The sequence below is a fragment of the Vidua chalybeata genome, chromosome 5 (genome assembly GCF_026979565.1).
Source record: "Vidua chalybeata isolate OUT-0048 chromosome 5, bVidCha1 merged haplotype, whole genome shotgun sequence".
In the NCBI taxonomy this organism is placed as follows: domain Eukaryota; kingdom Metazoa; phylum Chordata; class Aves; order Passeriformes; family Viduidae; genus Vidua; species Vidua chalybeata.
The window spans coordinates 51,578,759-51,598,647 of record NC_071534.1 but is presented as its reverse complement, the minus strand read 5'-3'; the positions used below and the strand labels follow the sequence as shown (position 1 = coordinate 51,598,647).

General features: G+C 35.7%; 1 protein-coding gene across 4 annotated transcripts in view; it reads left to right on the top strand.

Annotated features, from left to right (window-relative positions):
• Window positions 1-726: 726 nt before the first annotated feature.
• The window catches only part of POT1 (protection of telomeres 1), a 60,226-nt gene continuing 41,063 nt past the window's right edge, over window positions 727-19,889 (top strand). For all 4 annotated transcript variants that reach the window (XM_053943708.1, XM_053943709.1, XM_053943710.1 and 1 more), the window contains exons 1-7: window positions 727-1,095; window positions 5,124-5,257; window positions 9,434-9,506; window positions 10,848-10,939; window positions 14,724-14,834; window positions 16,665-16,712; window positions 17,870-17,984. In XM_053943708.1, coding sequence (XP_053799683.1) covers window positions 5,135-5,257; window positions 9,434-9,506; window positions 10,848-10,939; window positions 14,724-14,834; window positions 16,665-16,712; window positions 17,870-17,984 — 562 coding nt within the window. In that variant the 5' untranslated portion in view covers window positions 727-1,095; window positions 5,124-5,134. The remainder of the gene's footprint in view (window positions 1,096-5,123; window positions 5,258-9,433; window positions 9,507-10,847; window positions 10,940-14,723; window positions 14,835-16,664; window positions 16,713-17,869; window positions 17,985-19,889) is intronic.

Sequence of the window (19,889 nt, the reverse complement as noted above, 5' to 3'; positions counted from 1 at the left end):
GGCACCGCTCTTCCCTCACCCGCCCCGACCCTGCCCCGCGCCTCCTCCTGGAAAGGAATGTGACTACCGTTCAGAAACAAAACCCGTTCCAATTAAAAATTAAAGAAAAACAGGCTTCAGGCTAGATTTCTGCCACACCAATTGTTTTGTTGACACATAAAATTGGGGTATTCTTTTCTCAAAATTCTGCGCTTTTTTTTCCTCTTTTGATTATATATAGGACAGGGCGTAAGAACCTCCAATTCTTCTAGGCTTAAGACTACTTTATCTAAGAATCTAATAGTAAATTTTATGAAAAAGTAACTGGAAAAAGAAACAGCAAAAAAAAGGAAAGAGGAGAAGACCGTTTAAATTAATCTGCAGTGCAAATTGATGTTCCCAAATAATTTTAATTCACCTATAATGTATAAGCTTTCCATGATTTCGCTTCACCGTAGTTTTAACTGCTAAATAGATCTTTTACAGACATGAAAAAAAACCAGAACCAGAAAACAGAAGAGCATCCGCGGGCTCCAGCCCGTCCCCGCTCCCATCCCCAGCCCTGTCCCCGTCCCCGTTCATACAGGAGGGGTGTGCCCAGCGCCGCCGGTGCGCATGCGCGCGTCGCCCGAACATGCGCAGTGCGCGGCCGGAGCGGGGGTCGGGCGGAAGTGGCGCAGGCGGCGGCGAGGTGGGACAGGGACAGGGACAGGGACAGGGACAGGGACGAACGGGGTTAGCGGCGCACGGGACCGGCGGGCCTCTGGGCCCGGCTTTGCTTCCCTCCGGCCCGCAGATACCCTGCACACGGGCTCTGCTCCAGGAACTGAGTCCCCGCGCAGTGCTCCACGGCTTTGGAAGTTTCTTTCCGGGCACTGAGTAAACCGAAAGGGGAGTTTAGTTGATAGTTATGTTGATGGTCTTGGCTCTAAAGGTCTCGGCTTCTTGTAACTGGTGGATTGGCTTTCTGAAGCGATTAGTTCATATCGTGTGAAGTGTGAGATCTGCAGAGTAGCCTGCTCCTCCCGAGGCCGCTACTTTGCACTGGATTGCTGCTTTCTAGAGCTGAAGTACTGATGAGATAATAATGGCTGTGTAAGAATCCCTTTTCCACAGGTAATGCTTGATTGTAGTCTCTTTTGCAGTAAAAGTAAAGTAAATTAAAAGTAAATTTTAATCTGAAATAAAGGAAATTCTGTTTGCTTAAGAAACCTAGTTGTATTCTAAGGAAACTAAGTATCACCTTGTTCTTAAGAGTAAGAACAGCCGAGGACATACTTCCCAAAAAAGATAAGAGCTCTTCATCAAGAGCAAGCTGAAGCCTTGCAGCTAAGGGAGTAAGGTGTGTCACACTGCTGACTTGATTCCTCCTCCTATTTTAGTTAATCCGACATGATGTTTTCACTTCTTGAGAATTCTCAAGGAACTAATATATTAGAAAATTAGACTTGTGAAAAAAATCCAGACAGACTACACACTTTGTTCACTGATGGTCTTCTTGATTTCATTAAGACTGCTGTATGACAAAAGCTTTGTCTTGTGATGGCAGATTGGGTTTGTGGTAGTTCTGTACTGTCTATTCAGTTCAAGCCGTTCATTTTTACGACAAAGTATTGCATAAAATATAGTAGGAATGTATGGCTGGTCTACACAGGTGTGTGCTTTTATATTAGAGCATGACTTACTTCATAATCATTTTGATTTTTGCACAATTAGCCCAAATATTGCACTCAGTAGTATTTGTGTTCACAGGGGCTTCAGGTATCTACCACTGTGACTGATCACATCAATAAGATGCTGATGCTCTTGGCTATTCCTTCATTCTTCATGAGACTTTGATGAGGTTTCCTTCAGAAGTCCACATAGTCGCGTGTTTTATTCTCTTCTGTTTCCCAAAATGACATTATTCTCTTAATGTAATTTTTGTGTGTGACTGAAGTATTCTTGGTAGTAGGGAAAGGACTCAATTTTCTAGTGAGTAGGCAGAATGTCAAGGATAGAGCAGAGCAGCACATAAGAGTTAAGACCATAGCCATCGTCAGTGTTATATTTCACTTGAGTGTTGCATATCGCATTCTCTCTGGCGGTGTTAAATTGTAGGTTACATCCTATATACGGTATATAGTCTACTTTAAGCAGTCTACATCCTCTCATATAATTCTTTGTTAAAGTTGTGAAGCTCTTTGTTTGCTCACTCTCCAAATTTTTGTCACTTTAATTACTGGAAGGCAAAAGGTATTTGTAGTTCACAGTCTTCTTTCTGCTCTGTGTATGTGTTGTATCTCACTCCTCTTCAAGGAGTGTCCCATGCTGCTGTCTGCCTTTCTTGCAGTCTCTGTTGGTTTTGTTTGGGGATTTTTTTCAATATCCATTGTAGCATCCCATGAACCCAACCTGCTTTTCTACAGGAGAGGTTTGTTGGGAGCAGATATTAGGCAGCAGCACCCACAATCCATCTCCCGCATTTTCCATCCATCCTTCTGTATAGCTCTGTTGACACCACTTTCGGGCTTCTTAGGCTCAAGTTGGAATGATTCCTGTCAGCGTTAGTCAGGCTTTTGAGAGCAACAAAGGTACTTGACAGCCTTACTTACTTGCACTTAGTTGCTCTCCAGGAGAGTTGGGAACAGCAAGGACAGCACTAACAATATCTTCATGTGGATTTTGAAAGCCAACGCTCTTATCAGTTTGTTTTGGAAATTTACTTTTATAACTCTTAGAACTGGATAGTCATATCTTTGGTTTTTAATTGCTGGGAACAAGAATCTGAAAGCTTCAGAGATTAGCAGTTAGAACACATGACATTAGTTTTATATATATAGGAGTTTAAGATCTGTAAAAACATCCCACTTGTTTTCTGCTGGAATGTTAGTTACAATGCTATGTGTTGTTAAGACATCTTCATGGGAAAATAAAAAAGCCAAACAGAAAAATCTATTTTTAATTGCCCAAGTAGTGTAACAGAGAGAAACAGGATAAAAAAAAATAGTTAATCTGTTATGTTGTATGTCTCCCTGGCTCATTATACAATTGCTGGGTGAAGATCAATATTGCTGATTAATTTTGAAGTTGATTCTTTCTAGGTGGAATAGATCAGCTTCTTGGTCTGCTAGAATAAAGTGGGAAGTAGATACTTTGAACTGAAAGGCTGTGTAAATCTTCCAGTTGCCATTTTTGCTGGAGACTTGAAATCCTAAGCTAATGACAGTGCTGTCATGGTGTGTGTTTGAAAACATATAGATAAAGGCATTTTTAGCCTCATTTAGTATCATCTTACAGAAACTCTAACTTTTAATACCTCACTAGTCAAAAGCAGGAACAGCTTCTGCACCTTTGTAGCTGGCTTTTACTTCTGCTTCAGCTCAAGCAGAAATTGAAATCTGTCTGGTACTGCACCTCCCATCTCCGTGCTGCCATAGGTTGACCCTGGCTGGAAGCCCCATTTTCTGGACATAGCTCCACTCTAATTTCTCTACCAGTTTCTCCCCCTGAGCAGTGCGGGGGACAGAGAATGGGGTTTGTGGTCAGTTCATAATGCTTCGTTTCTGCCTTCTTCCTTCTCATGTAAATTGGAAGCTAGGAAAAAACAAAAATTACTCCCCCTATATGTGCCATTGCAGCTGAGACATCTTCATACCAAAGTATTTTATTGATATGTCATGAGTGACTGTGACTTCTTGCTTATATCTGTTAGACAAGAGTAACAGCATTGAGGAGTTTCCTAGAAAATGGGAAAGGAGAAAGAGGGGTTGCTCACAACAAGAGAAATGAGTTATTAGTGAAGTCTGATATCTTTGGATACTAGAGTAACAATAAGGTGGAATTTTGATTTTTCTGAAGAATAAGTTACTGTTTAAAAGAACGTGTCTAATTTTGCTCTCTGCAGCTGTATGTGTTGACTTATGTTTGTAGCTTATGAATCACTGGTCTTTCCATTTTGCAATGGTTTCCCAATTCCATTTAATTATAACTGAATATTTTGTTGGAATTCAGTCTGCATTGCACTGCAAAAACTCTTTTGAACTGTAACTGAAATGTAGTTTAAGCTTTTAAGTTTTTAATTTTTTACCAAGGTTTTTTTTGTCCATCCAAAACTATAGGAAATACTTTCTTTCCTGTTCTTTACTATCATATGAAAATTGCTAAAACTGTTTGAAATTAGGGCTGTGGCTATAATACTGCCATTTGGATTTTCAGAAAACAGAATTAGTTTTTTGCTTATTTTATTGAAACGTACTGCAAACAGAAGATTGATAATGTTGTGGCTTTTTTTAGATACCCACTTGAAATAAAAATTATACTGCAAAGACAAAGATAGCCCCAGAAGAAATGAGATGACAATGTAATGAGAAAATACAGCAGTAGCTCCTTATTGCTAGATCACTTTTTTCTATTTCTCTTATGTGTAACTTCACTGCAATAGACTACTCTTCCTCTCCCCTATTCTCATCAATATAACACTGTCACTGGTAATTTATTTCATTGACTTTTGTTACAGTGAGGGCAGACCATACATGACACAGTCATACATTTCTTACCTTGTTCCAAGTGCCTTCCATGCTTAGCATCTGTAGATACTCATTTTTTTTATTATTTTTTCTTTACTTGATTCCTTGATGAAGAATTTTCAATCTGTACAGAAGCATCTGTTGTTCATTTTAAGTTAAAATGAAAAATGTTTTAATTTCTTGCAGTCAAATTTTCTTATAGGGAAAAACTGAATATGGGCTGTTTGTCCGTGACCTTGTGCTGGGGAAGGAGTCATTCAAAGCCTTTGTGTGATTTTTATCTGTATTTCTGTACATAAAATATTAACACTGGTTACATTACCCTTTGCATTTATATGTATTTCTATTTATTTATATGTAAAGTAATATTTTATTGCTTTTATGGTGTTTTTGAATGTTTGAAAAATCGAGTAATTTGGGTGGTTGTCTATTGCCAAGGAAATGTTACTTTCTTCTTGCTGTGTGTGGTACTAAGAGATGAGGCTAGTCCCTCTGAAAATTCTTAGTTTTAAAAAATTAAGCTATCTTGTTGTGAAATAAGTAAATATTCCCCTTCTGAGTAAAATGCAACTTCTAGTAACTCTTAATTTGAACAAAATGAGGAGCTTCAGGACTCTTTTCATGATTTTTGTTTAGATAAAGCAGCTATGCCTGTTCAATTGCTGAAGATCATTGAAGGACAATCTGAGGCTCCACTACCAAGCCATTTGCAGAAGGAGAATTTAAAACATTTGCAAGAAGGGTGTGATCATACCAACAAATACATTCAGGTAAACTGACCAGTAAAAAAAAATTTGTTTTGCTTTGAAATAGCTCCTATTGCATTAGCAAGGCACTTTCATATTCCATCTCACTTGGTGACTTTCTGCAACTGTGTGTCTTTGTGTTCATCTGTTACATATTTTTAAGCAGTGAAAAATTATGACCTTCTTGAACTTCATTGGATGTTGCTATTACCTTCATTGATTCTCAGTCCTATCCCTTTCTCTTATGTTATCAGACTAAAATTTTGTAGGGGTTTCTCTTTCCAGAGTTTATAAGCTGTGGACCAATTTAAAAACACACTAATATGCAGAATGTTTTTCTGAAAATGAAGGGATTGGGGGAGGTTAAGTGGTATTTTGTTTAAAAGAAATAGTAATAAGCACCCCAATCCTGTTAAAGATCAGATTTCAGAGTAACAAAAACTTCTAAAGTAGTTCTCCTTTTGTATCAAATTATGCAATATCCAGTTTTATGAAAAGTGTTGTTTGTAGCAACTACCAGCATCAAGACACAATTAGTCTTTTTTATCATTACTAAGTGTGCACTTATGTTTGACAGTAATCCCAAATGTATTTTGGATTGCAAGTACAATCTTGCTATACTAGTGAAATGCAGAAATAACTTTTTCATGCCTACAGCAAGTATTCTCTGTAAAATGCAGTGTCAATTCTTGAGTGTGTTCTTTTTCTATCCTGTTTAACTTTTTTTGTCTGTGGCTCTGAGAATCGTTTTAGGCATCCCTGATGCTTATGTATCAGGACATCAGCATTAACCCAGGCTTTCTTTCAATTTGTTAAAGGGGGAAAAATTAAGGAAATTTGGTCCTGTAGAAAACCTAAATTGTCTTGAATCCTTAAAAAAATGGCACAGACATTTTAAAAATACGAGCTGAACTGATCTAATGTTTTTCTGTAGCCGAAAGAAACATTTTTGCTACCACAGCTGTATATTCTCAGTTCCAAATGTAGTGCTTATATGACCCTGTGATTGAGTCCATTTATGAGAAAGAAACTGGCAGAAGACTATCCATATTGCTGGAGAGAGGATAATTTTCTGCTGCTGTCACTCTGCACTGGATCACTGTGGTGTCAAATTGATGCCAGGAGTGGTGCACTTCGGTATACTGAAGGAACAGAACTGCCCTGTTTGGAAGCAGGCAGCAGTTGAGTGGTGTAGGAGGTGATTTGATTGAGAATGATTCAGCCTCCCTCAGGTCCTGTAAAGGAACAAATGGAAACGTCAATAGCCACTGCTGCTAGCAAACAAGGTTTATTCCTCAGGGGGTAGTTTCCTGCCCCTGTTCACCTGCACAATACATAGACTTTCCTGCTTTGAAGAGCTATGTCTTCAAGGAGCCCTGACATGAGGAACGGGGATTCTTGTTCAGAAGAAAGTGGTGAAGGAGACAAAAATGCATTACAAATTAGAAAATGTTTCTGCCAAAATATATGTTTCCATTTGGAAAGCAGAGCAATTACTACCAGACTATGATTTAAAGCATACATGCAGTGCTATAGCTGAATCTGAAAGGGAGAGTATGTAGAATCTCTTTCTCAGACTTCTGCCTTATGTTAAGAGAACTTCATGCTGCTGCTGACATGGATTAGTAGGTGACTAAAACATCTTGGCATAAGCAGCCCAACTGGAGAGCTGATAATGCTGGTGCTAATGCACCATTAAATGTGAAGGAAAATCCAGTTCTGCAGGCTGAGCTCGAAGTGAACCTTAGGATGCACTGATGTTAAGTTATCTTAGTGGTGGCACGCTGTCACTCTAGACCTGCCAAAATAGGGATCAGGCCCTGCTTTGACAAGGAGGGAAGGGCAGAAGAGGATTTTTATGAAATGTGTTCTGGGAAAAGCAATAAAAAACATTTGGGATGCTTCTGTCTGACTTGTGTGCCTCAGTCCTTTCATTCTTCTGCATGGTTTTATCTTCCTGGCACCTCTTTGAAAACTGCAAATTTCAAATTTGTGGAGAAACAGCACAAGCAATGTTTGTACCTCCTCAGTTGTGCCGTATGTTAACTAAATATGATGATTTCTCCTATTAGTTCATAATTATCTGCATTTTGCTGTGGCAAATCTGAACTAAACCTTTAAATCAGCTGCCAAATCAGCTACAGAACGAAACTGAGGGAGCGCGGCCTTACAAGGAAGGAGACACATGCAGCCAAACAATTGTACATGGTGGGTTTGAGAGTGTGTCTGGTGGCATATGGAATGTCGAGGGTTTTGGAAAAATCCTTTAGGAAAAAGTTTGCTTCTGAGCTTAATAATCAGTGCAGGATTTGTGAGGGAAGAGCCAATTTGAGCAAGTTTTGCTAAGCTAGGTTCTTTTGAAGTTTGGCGCTCAGGAGTTTCAGGTGTGTGGAGAAGGCAATGGGGCAGTATGAGGAAATGGGTAGTAGCTGGAGAAGAGAACTATGCTAACACCTACTGTAGTGTAGGTATTTGGGATACAAAGGAAAGTGGAGGGGACAGAACATTATAGCAAAGAACATGATCCCAGAATTTGAAAACCCTTTGGAATATACTGGGATATAAAAGGAAAAATAAAAAATAAAGATGGTCAAAAAGCAGCCACTATTGCATCAATGAACTTCACTTTTAAATAGTGTGCTGGTGCAGATCGAAATTTCTTGCTAAGAAAGAAATATATCTGTAAATATTGAGTGTTCTTGAGGTGACTGTTTCATTGCAAAGACTTTATTACAAGAAAAATTCTGTAGTCTTGTGAGTACAATTCAAGACAATCTCAGTAAGAACAATTATAATGTGTATATATGTGTTTGTGTATATATATATATATAGTGAAATTTTTAAAAAGGCTGTAATTTTGAAAACAAGTGAGAAACCTTTTTGTTTTTAACAGGTAAATTCCTGCTTTTCACAGAGAAGACTAATGAGTTTTGTTAAAGAAATTAAATTATCAAATTATTTTGGAAATCAGCATTTGTAAATAATGTTGAGGTTTTGTGGAGTGGTATTATTTCTTTATAAAACAGATAGTAAAATCTTGTTGAATTTGTTTTGGATTACTCCTCAGTTAGGACGTTGTAGGACAAATTTTACTCTGGAAGACCTCTGGAGTAACAATTCCCTGCTGCATGTTTTATCCTGATTTGGTTTAAGAAGCATTTGCTAGCATTTAAGTCAGGCTTCCCACTGAATATGTGTACTGTAAAATCACTGTGATTTACCTGTCTGACCTCTTAATGTTGCATTTATAGACATGTTACTATGCTCTCTTTTTACAAGAAACCTTTTAGTCTATTTTTGTGCTGTTTCTGTAGTTTTTTAAGCATTTTACAGAGTCTGTTTTCAATAATTTTATTTTTCTTTATTGGACCAATTTTTGTGGTTTTATCCTTGAGAAGGTAACAGTGCTATATCTGCACTTCATTTCATATACTGTGAAAGAATGCACTTGACTGACAGTTTTGGTACTGTTAATGATACCATCTTTCTAACTAGATGCGATGATTCCAAAGAGATGTTAACATCACTGAAGTTGTTGATTTTTGCTTCATTGTAATTTCAGCATCATAATAAAAAGAGCATTTTGGATTAATTGTTAAATCATCGGATCTTATAGAGCATTTGTATTATTACCAAATAATCAGGACACAACAGTTTCAAAACTTTGTAATGCTCTTTGTACAGCTGATTTTTTTTTTCGCAGAAGATTATTTATCTTCATATGTGTCTGTTATATCTTGACTGTGTTTTTGTTTTGATATTTATGTTGTAATCCTTTGCCAATATTTTTGGAGGAGTTGTATCTCTTAAGATTTTCATCTCTACCTTTTCAAATGCCTTTCAGCTTTTGTGCTAAAACTCTAGTATTTTTTGCTGTTTTTGTAACTAATAAAAGTTACATGTATAGTTCCATAGCTACTGTTTTATTGTTTAAGTTTATCATCTAGTCGGTGGTATCTAAATAGTATTGACATGTAATACTTCCTTTGTTATATCTCAAGAATGTTGGTTTTTATTGCTGTCTATAGCAGTTGATTTTTCTTTTTTTTGTTAAGAATGTAAATGGCAATTTGTGCTTCTTCCATAAATTCTGCCTTTTTTATCTTATAAATGTTTGAGCTGTTATCAGTACTGCAGTAACTTAGAGGCATACAGTCTTAATTCACAATATTTTATTTTATTTTATTTTTTGCTTTGTAGGGAGTAGTTACTCTTTCCTATCCATTAACAAAACTCAGAGATGGAACAGACTTTTTCAAGATTGTTGTTCAAGGTACTATATTATTTATACATTTTAAATTTATGGTACTACAGTAAAATCAGTAGTTCCTGCTTTTGTACAGTGTTCAATAGAGTGTTAGATTTAGAATACTCTCTTAAACTGTTCATTTTCTAAAAAAAAAGTTTATCTTAAACTTATGCCAAGTACGTTAATGGCACCAATGGAAAGAAGTCTTTATATTTCAGTAGACATCTTGTTGCATAACTTTTTAAAAGACTGTCCTGGGAATGTATTAGCTATATATACAGCTTTAATAGTATATTTTCAAACTGCATATCATAAGAAGGACCAAGAAAATTGCACGCGTTACGATGTGTTAATAGTTACCACGTAATATATATATAGCATATACTATGTAAGAGCACCTTTAATGTCAGTCAGTATTTTGAATAGCAGCAAAATATTTGTGTTTCATTCTGTTTTAATTTAAGCATTTAAGAAAAGGATATTTCACCTGACTACTCAAGTATTTGAATACCAGTAGCTACATAAGCACTTTGAAAGACCTAAGTCGTTCATCATGATATTAAATTATATGAAAAATTAATATGTTCCTTTTAAGCCTTATTATCCCCTCCAGTCAGGAAGGTGGAGGAGGTAATTTGAACTTTCCATTTCCTTCCATTTCATTCTCAGCTTTTCCTTACAGTGACTAGAGAATCACATGTGCTCCTTCTGAGCCTCCTGACTCCTGAGCAGCTGGCCTGGGGTGTGCAGGTGCTGCCTGGTGCCGCTGCCTCGGCCTGGTGTTAGCAGAGGTGAATGGAATTGTTGGGACCTCATTCAGTGTCCCTGCTGGCTCCAGGTTTCTCAAAGGGATGCTGAGTCTTGCTGATTTCAGTGACTGTTCAGGAGAGGAGAGTTCATGCACATTCTCCATAGAAACATAAGTTTGCACATCTAAATCACTGAAACAGTAAAAAGTAGAAAACTCTAAAAATAACAACATGATTTCTGCTTCAGTCGTCCTGGAAGGCTATTAATTAATATTTCTATGACCTAGAATATATTCAGTTTATAATAGATTCTACAATAGGATCTATGTTAATGTGACTGTTAATCTAACACTATACATTGAATCATCCAAGTGGAAGTCTTTTTCATTTCTGTTTAATTGTACACTGGTGTACAACAGGCTCATTTTAATCCTATTATGAAGAATATTCTGAGCAATATACCTGTAGTTAGCACATTTCCTATTTGTACATTGAAAAATGTACATATGAAAAATGTTAGACTGTAGATCAGCTTGTTTTGTAAATCTCATTCCACTGCTCTTTTGTTTTGGAGAAGGTATAGTGATTGGAATAACTTTCTCTTTTTTTCCTCTAGATTCAGATAACTTGTGTTCCCAGATCAACAGCATCAATGTTTTCATATATGGAAAAATGGCAGAGGATTGTGCAAAAATTATACGCCATGGGGTAAAAAAACCACCAAAACATATGTACATATAAATTTTTGTTTTAGGAATTTGTTTCATAGATGTTGTTGATTTCTTTGCTTGTCTTGGTCTACCTATCCCTAAAATTGGAAATAGTCTGTTCAGTCCCTTCAAATCTATAATATATGCATATGTAAATTCTTTCTCACATCGATATTGAAATAAAGCAGTTATTTTTATCATTGCTATTTACCTAGCAAGCAAAGGATCATGAATATGGCTAATAGAGAAGTCACCCATTTATATTCATACTTTGAATGTTTTGTCATTTCATAAGATATATTTTATAATTAAATTCACTTAAAAGACAGTTACACTAAAAGATTTAAAAAAAAAATCAAAACTGTGCATGCAGGATTTTTTTATTGACTTGGTGCTGATGTCTTGCTTTGTCAAAGGTAGAAGTTTGTTTTGATTAGCTCCAGGTAAAAGACTTAGACAAGTCAGCCTATGAGTTTGTGAGAGAATGTGTTACCACTAAAGAAGGAAAACAAGATAAAAATGATTACCTCAGTCTTTTTATAAGACTGCCTATCAGTTTACTGACATTTCAATATTAGCCAAATATGAAATTAAAATTAGTATATGATTCATATGAGCTCATGTTAGTGCTTTTTCATTTGTGATATGAATTCACACTAAATCATAGAATAGTTTGGGCTGGAAGGCACCTTTAAAGATCAGACAGTTACAACGCTCCTGCCATAGGGAGGGACATATGGGCAGGGACATATTTCACCTCATTAGATTGCTCCAAAGCCCTATCCAACCTTACTTTGAACACTTCCAATGACGGAGCATCCACAACTTCTCTGGGCAAATTACAGTCTTTTTACAGATACCTCAATTCCATGTAATTTTCAATTTTGATGGGGAAGCCAGTGTGCAAAGTTCCTGAACAAATTTGCTAAATATGCAAGCTGCAGAATCTTTTTAAATTCAATGAACAAATCAGTTTTGTCCCGATAAAAATACAAATGTTGAACAGGGCACTGTGCAGCAATTAAAAGATAAAGACACCATTACTAAAGAGCTGTGTTGGAAACTACAACCCATAGGCAGCAACCTTTAGACAACCACGGTGTGCTAGAACCTCAGTTTGTTCTTCCTCAGTGAACTGAACCTTCATGGTGCTTCCCTCATGTCTCAAGTGAGATTTTAATTTTGGAAGAATATTAATATGAGGAAACAGTGATTTCTGAAGCTAGCAGAGTTTGAAAAAAAGCACCATTTTTAGCCATTAAAAAATTAACTTCAGTAAGGTCCAGAAAGTAGTGTTTATTTGCTGCATACCTTTTCAGATTTTAGTATTTTTTAATTTCCATATCATTCTCGGTATACTGTAAGAACTTTAGCTAAGTAGCTTGGAGGTGGAGCTGGTTATTTCAAAAAATGTGTGTAACCATGTTGTCTCCTGAGAGTCTTCTCGATCTGTAACAGAATAACCATCAGGAAAAATATTGTATTTCCTGTATTTCACACTTTCTGAATGAGGGAAATAGACTTTCTTTTTACCATTTAAAATGTTGTTTGAATCTCATAATTTGTTTATGCAATATACTTCTGTTGACATCAAAATCCACCAATTTATGTAAATAGCTTTGATTCCCAAGGCAATTACAAGATCTTCTTAACTAAACGTGAAATGGAAACTAATCTATTTTGAAAACTAATATAACATTTAATTTCAAAGCACCATACAAATACTAGGAAATTTTTTTTGCCTATTTAGAAACTGCAAGTCACAACCTGTCAAAGTTGACTGTGAATTTGTAAAAAATCTGAGAATATATCTGTTCTTTCTGCCTATTGAACTAGATTTTTTATGGTTAGTGTTGTCTTTTTCTGATGGAAGTTGCACAGTCCTTTCACAGTTTAAGACGAGGTTTGGTTTTTTTGGTTTTTTTAAATGTGGTGCTATGTATGGCATATATATTACGTGAGAATCACTAGTGACCTAATACTACTCCAAAAATTTTTCACTTATCAGCTTGTTAAAAGGCTGAGTCTATGTAATTCTGAAGTTCCTTCTTACACAGGAGAGCAAGACAAGAGAAGTTACCTGTCTCAGCAGCCATATCCCAGAATCTTGTGCAGTATACATTCTAATAAAATGCTGAAATGGAAATAATGTATAAGCAAGACATAGCTTTTTAGATAAAGGCGGATTTTACTGTTGAAAGAACATTCTGGATAGCATCAGCTAACAGTGAAAGGAAACACATGTACTAACACCTGATTTTGGCAAAACTCACGGAGTTTCCTGAAGTTAATATTTGTGTGTTTCGGTATCTGGAAAGAATGAAACAACTTTCATGTATGTTAGTAGGACAGCGTGTTAGAGGTGCAGAGAATACTGAGTGTTCTAATTGTTATGACATGTTTTAACTTAGCTTTGAGTATGGCTTACTTCTAGGTTTATATATTACTTTTTAGTCAAAGTGTACATTCTGACACTACCTGAAAATCACCATGCCCTAAGTAGTTTCATTTCGAATTAAGCTGTCTGATTAAATGTATGTTTTCTGCAGAAATTTTTTCCCCAATGTTTTAATAACTACATATATCACTGTCACTTAATCTAGAAGCCTTTCTTTTTCTTGTACAAAATATTAAGGTTTTGGATCTTAAATCATTTAGCGTAGCATTGTCAGATTGCTGAAATAGCAAAAAAAGTGCTGTCATAGTGCAATATTTGCTAAAACTGTCAACTTCAATCAGAAAACTCTTTTATTTATTGTAATCAAATAAATACATGAAGAAAAGTTATTCAGTAAAAGTGTATGGAAGTGCTTTGGGTAGAAGCTTGAATAGACTAGGAATAGGATTCCAAGTCTAACATGTTTATTGGAATGGAGCACACTGGCACAGCCCTGCTAAGCAGTTCTGATAGCAAGGGAGTTGACTATAAAGATAAAGGAGCTTTACATTGTATCAGATAGCTTTTTAATCACCTCTCATTACCTAAAGATACTTAATGTATTCTCTATCTTCTCCTCCTTTTTAATTTTTATTTTTTTTTTTCTTTTTGATTTGGTGAGGTTGCTGCTAAAAACGTGCTGCTGCTGGGACTTGAATCATGTACCCTTTAAATACTCTATTTCTTGTTCATTTTGAGGTGTCTGAGGAGCTTTCTACCAAAGTGAAGATAGAGTTACAATTGCTTTCTGTGCCAGAATCTCAGGAGTGATGCCAGAGATGTTTTTAAGGTCTCTGTTGCTACCAGAAACTTACCTGTTGATTGACCTACCTATTTAACCCTTTAAGAAAGCTGTTAGTCCAGTCAAAACAGTTTATAGGAGAGTTTCTTAAAAGTACAGCTGTAATTCAATGGGAAAGAAGATCTAAGAAAAAATGTTTTATCACTGCTGTTCTGACATGTGATTTCTTTTCTACCTTAGTTAAGCTAACCAGAAAGCAGGCAGTCTTTATTACATTCAAAGAGGAATGATTCTTATGCTTTATTCAATGTGAATCTTCCTCCCTAGGCTTTGTCAAAAATAGCACTCCATTACAGTAGCATCACGAGTGTGAAAATTTTAGCAGAATTAAAAAGAAAAGCTTTCTGGCATTTGTTGTAAATATAAATTCCATGGGTAGAAGGACTAAATTGGAAAACTTAAAAACAGTTTTTACAGTTTGTTCAGGATTTTTGTTTCTTCAGTGTCTTGAGCCTTTAAGGTGAAATTTCACATTATATAGTCTTAAAATAGAGCATGTGTTAGAGTCTGTGTAATTTTCTGTTTATTGCTCTGTCTCCATAGGAAACCTTCATAGTTGCAGGATTTAAGGTGATAAAATTGCCTGCAGCGAGAGAGGATGGTAGACATGATTGTCACCTGGAAGTGTCTGAAGAAGCTGGATCAGCCATTTATGTATGTGGTTGCCCAACTTTTTTTTTTTTTCCTTTTCTTTTACATTTCCAAAATGCTTACATAAACATTTTGTTTTATAATAGAAAAAAATCAGTAAAATCTATTAGAAACTGAAATGGTACAGGTTACTTTACCATGTTCATCAGTAAACAAGACATGTGTCCTCTGTGTGTGTGTGCACATGTAATTTTATAATAGCCCTAACCAAATTATTTTCCAGGTAAATTTCTATGTATTGAGTGCAAGAATTTGACTATAGTTGGCTTTTGATAGATTCCTAGAGCTGTTTAAACTACTGTTGTGCATAACACATTTCAGTAATGCAGACAAGGTAGAGAGTGCAAGAGTGATTTAAGGTCTATAATTTTTAGTTTTCTCAGGTCTATGGGTTTATACTGTTTTTACTCAAATCATCGGTTTTTACCTTTCAAATACATGGATTGCTATAATCTAAATTTTATACAGAGAATTGTACCCTTTTGTCCTGAGTAAAATATTTGTTCTTTTGTAGTATTCTCACATCAGTTCTGTTTAGTTTTATCTATATAGTTGTTGTCTAATTAAATCCTAAATTTAAGAAAAAAAAAACTTTTGTTTTTAAATTTCAGAAAGGCACTTTTGTTTTAGAATTGACCTCTATAGGTAATTAAAACTTGGCACACAGCTCAGTGAGAAACAAAACTATTTAAAATGATAGTGCAGGCTGTTTCATGACATTCATTATCTGTTGATGATGGTGATACACAGGTAGAAAGAATATTTTTCATTGAAGATTATGGATAGCAAAACTGCCCTGAGTCTGAATAGGTGTGTGTAAACTAAAAGTGTCTAAATTTTAGAAACTACACTAGGTCTCAACTGAGTATTAGCAAGACCTCATGACATACAGCCTAATCCCAAAGACACTGTGTAGCTCCCTGAATGCCTGGGTTGTGCTGACGTGTTTATCTCATTACTGAGCACAGAATGGAGCTTATGGCACTTCATTTGGTTACACGCATATTGGATGCTTAACATTAATTCAAATGAGCAGACTTTGTGTGTGCTTCACTTCCCCAGTCGTAACTTTTCAGTCGGCTGTTTAAAAGTAAGATCAGCTTCAGGAATGCAGCTGAAGTGAAGAGCAAAAGCAGTTCCCTGGCAGGAGTGGGCAGTGCTGAGGCAGGGCACAGTTGTGACATGGGGCTCTGTGTCTGGCAGCCAGGCTGGGCTGTGGCATCGGGATGGTGGCTGAGCCCTGTGTTCCTCACAGAGAGTGGGGGGTGTTGGCTTTTCATCAAATCTCCCCAATTAGTTCTTTAAAAGATCTTACATTGAAGGTATGTCTGGCTTATAAGTAAGACTCAAAAAGCTTAGGAACTATCTTTAAATAAAATTTATCCCTGGTAAACGTTTTCCCCAAAGGAAAGTAACAAGTCACTGAGAATAGATCTGCTCTAAGCATTGACATGTACATACATCTTTATGTACAAAAACTTAAACCCATTTGAGGTCTATGTTAAGCAAATGCAGTTTTAAATTTGTGGCCTCCAGCTTTCAAATTCTACTCTGTTAATGTGACCTAACATATTCAACTGAATGACTTTAGAAAATGTGTGTATTTTTTTGAAGAACCTTTTGTATGAGTGTAAGTGCAGTAAATGTTGTTTTCTTTTCTTCTGTAGCTAAAATTTTACTATATTCAGATGTGATTCAGATATGGTAAAAATGTCTGTAGGGCTGGTTTGTATTTCTATATAGTGGTGTATTTGCTTCAAAGTTATCAAATGTTGTTATATTTTCAGTACCTTCAATTTTGTAATCAGAAAGTTTGTTATTTTTACTCCACAGATTTACACTAAACCAAGAACAACTGCTGCTTCAGAAACTACATCTGTGGTGAGTTTGTGTTTGGGATATTTTTAAATCACATGGGATTAGCTGCATGTTAATAAGAAGGTGTGGAATTCATTTTTGTTCCTGGTTAATTTACTTCCATATGCTTGTCCCAGCAGTCATTTAGTTTTTATTTTTGCAGATAATATACTTGGAACACAAAATAAAATACAAAAAAGTAGTACATTTTCTATACTTCTAGTATAGTTCCCATCTCAGTCTCCAAATGGATTTCATGTTGGTTTAGGAAATTTGAATTAGAAAGGTAACTGTTGGTCTAAATAAGATTGTATGCTTGTATTGTAAAAATTAAAAAGGAAATATGAAACTTCCTTTGATGTAAAATCAGACTTCGGATACTGGTTTTAACATCTGTTTTGATTTCTCTTTGGAACAAGGCCTTATGTGTCTGACTTAAAATTCTACAAGAAATAGTATTTTAAAGGCAGAGGAACTGGTTTATGAAATTTTAATGTTCTTTATCATGATGTTAAAGATTAAGTACCAATGGTGATAGAGCTTGTTTTCAATTTTTATTTACAATTTCATTTTTTCAGTATAATACTTGAAAACCTAAGTTGTCAATCAGTTTGAGAGAACTCATATTCTTTAAAAGAGTCTAATCAGCAACCTTAAGATGAGAGGAGAATAGTCCTTAAACTGTAGAAAGTAGCCCTTAATTTCTTTAATCCTCCAGCAGCTGTGGTATTTTAATCAGAAGATGTGTGCAGTGGATGTGAGAGGTAACCGCCCCCACCAGCCCAAGACAAGGATTCTTTGCAGTGACACTGCCAAGCAGAAATAAAAAGCTATTTATGTATGTGCTTTAAAAAGTCCTCTGGATCGACATGTAAAAATGAATCAGTAAAAAATTGTCTTTCATTGTTCTTTATTGTAATGACTTTTACTCACCTGGTTCATGTATTGAAACTTATTTCAGTTAGCTGGTTGGTTTATTGTAAGAAAACTGCAATCACAGAAAGAAATTTGCTTTCTAAGTCTCAAGTGAATAAGATACAAAGAAACAGATAATATTTTTTTTTTTTTTTAAGATGAAATAAATATGTCTGAGGATGAATGATGTTAAAAGACAAAATTCTTTGTGAATTATTCTTGAATAATTTTTTCTTCTGTTCTCTCATTGTATCATGCCTTTTCAGTCTGTTGCTCCAAAATATGTGTATACTCCTCTGAATCATCTTAAAGATGGAACTGTAGTGAACTTGTATGGCGTTGTGAAATTCTTCAAGCCTCCATATATTAGCAAAGGAACTGGTATGTACATATTCAAGAGATTTGAGATGTCCTCCAGCCAGAACTGTTCTTACTATGTTTGTTCAAAATCAACCAGAACAACAAATTTACATGATCCTTTGACCATAGCTTTGACCAGCTACTACCAAGGAAACAGAAAAACAAATAGATAAGAGATAACAGTCAGTTTAGGCAGTCTGGTGGAGATAGCAAATTAAGAGAGTTCTTAAAGGAGATTTATTGTTTGTTCAGCAACTTTAACAAGACTTCAGGAAACTGAGGACTTCGAACATTTTAATTAGACAAGCACTGATTGCTGGAAATCATTAGGGCAGCCATTCTTTCCAGATACATAAAAATGGGAAGTTAAATGCAGCAACTTTCAAAGTAGCATGTCTCTGAAGCAGCTAGGAGACATTTTTTTCAGCTGGGTTATTTGTCAAGTTAATCACTTCAATTTCTTCAGTAGAAATTTAATAGGGAAAATGATTATTTGTTTAGCAACTAGTCCTTGCCAAAATGTCATTAATAACTTCCTGATATGTCTTCCCTGTATGTTTTCAATTGACATTATTAAAATAATGTCAGTATCAGTGGAGAACAGGGACACAATCTGATATTTCTTATTTATGAAGATAGTTGTAATTCACTTGCTACTTTATAATGAAAATCTCTAATACAGTTCTAATTAGTCTGGGGTTTTAAATAAAAATGTTCACTAGCCAGTCAAATATTTCAATGTTGGTTTTTGATTTTTTGCACAATTCAGAGTGATGTTTGCTTCAGAGGGTACAAAATGGTTGATGATTGTCCTGCATTGTCAGGGCATGAAGTGGCTCTTATCAGAAAATTCTGTAGTTGCTTTAGATCTGGCCCATTTCTGCACCAATACATTCTCTGTCTGATACTGTAATAATAGAATCATGTAGCTTCAAGCTGAAGCCCCCTAGAAGCATGGAAAATGGGGCCACTGTACTTTATACACATGGGTGTTTATTCACTATATAGATATGGCCTGAAGTGTTAGATGCTGCTCCTTCTCACACATATTAAGGCATAAGGCTGAGGTTTTGCACTGTGTTCCCACTGAAGATGGGTACCACTGGACTGGTAGCTAATTTAGTCTTGTTGGTTTATAAAAGCTATAATTAAAAGTTCATAATTTTCATTGCCATTATTGCATTAGGTGAGTGTTAAAACACTGATAAATTAAATGAGTTTTCAGTATGTTCATAAATCATTTATTGCAGAGAAAGTTGTTTTAGCTAAGCATGCTTTTGCTCAGGGCATATAGTTTGATACCTCTATATATGAGAACTTCATGAGTTCTGAAAACTGTCCAAGTGCTTTGGGTCTTTCTTCATATAAGAGACAGATAGGATTTTGTCTGCTAGAAGATCTGTTGGAAGTGTTCAAAACTATATTCTAACTTTCCTTACCCAAGAGTTTAAGATACTTTAAAATTTTAACAAAGATGATATTCTCCTCTCTCCCCTCCCTTAATCTCAAGTACTTAACCTTGAGATTTAAAAGAAAAGAGAAGTAAATAGAAGAAGAAAGAGCCTCTGTCTTTGTAGTGTCCAATTACGAGATTATGTGCTTGACCTTGAAAGTTTTTGGACATTACAACGTGACACCTACTGCTTCCCCAACCCTCTTTTATTCATGTAGATATTGGTCTGTGTTTTCCACACTGACTATTTCCACTATTTTCCTGGGGAAACCTCCATCTAGCATTTTATCATAGATACATGCAGTATATTTGTGTGTCACATGTTAAGTTAAAATCTCATTTTATCCTACCTAGACATTCATTTAGATTGTAACTAATTTATATTTAATAAAGGATAGCAGTTTTGGAAATGACACTTCTAAAAAGCTTGACCACTTCCAGGTCAATAGTTCTATGTGCCCAGTATGCAGATT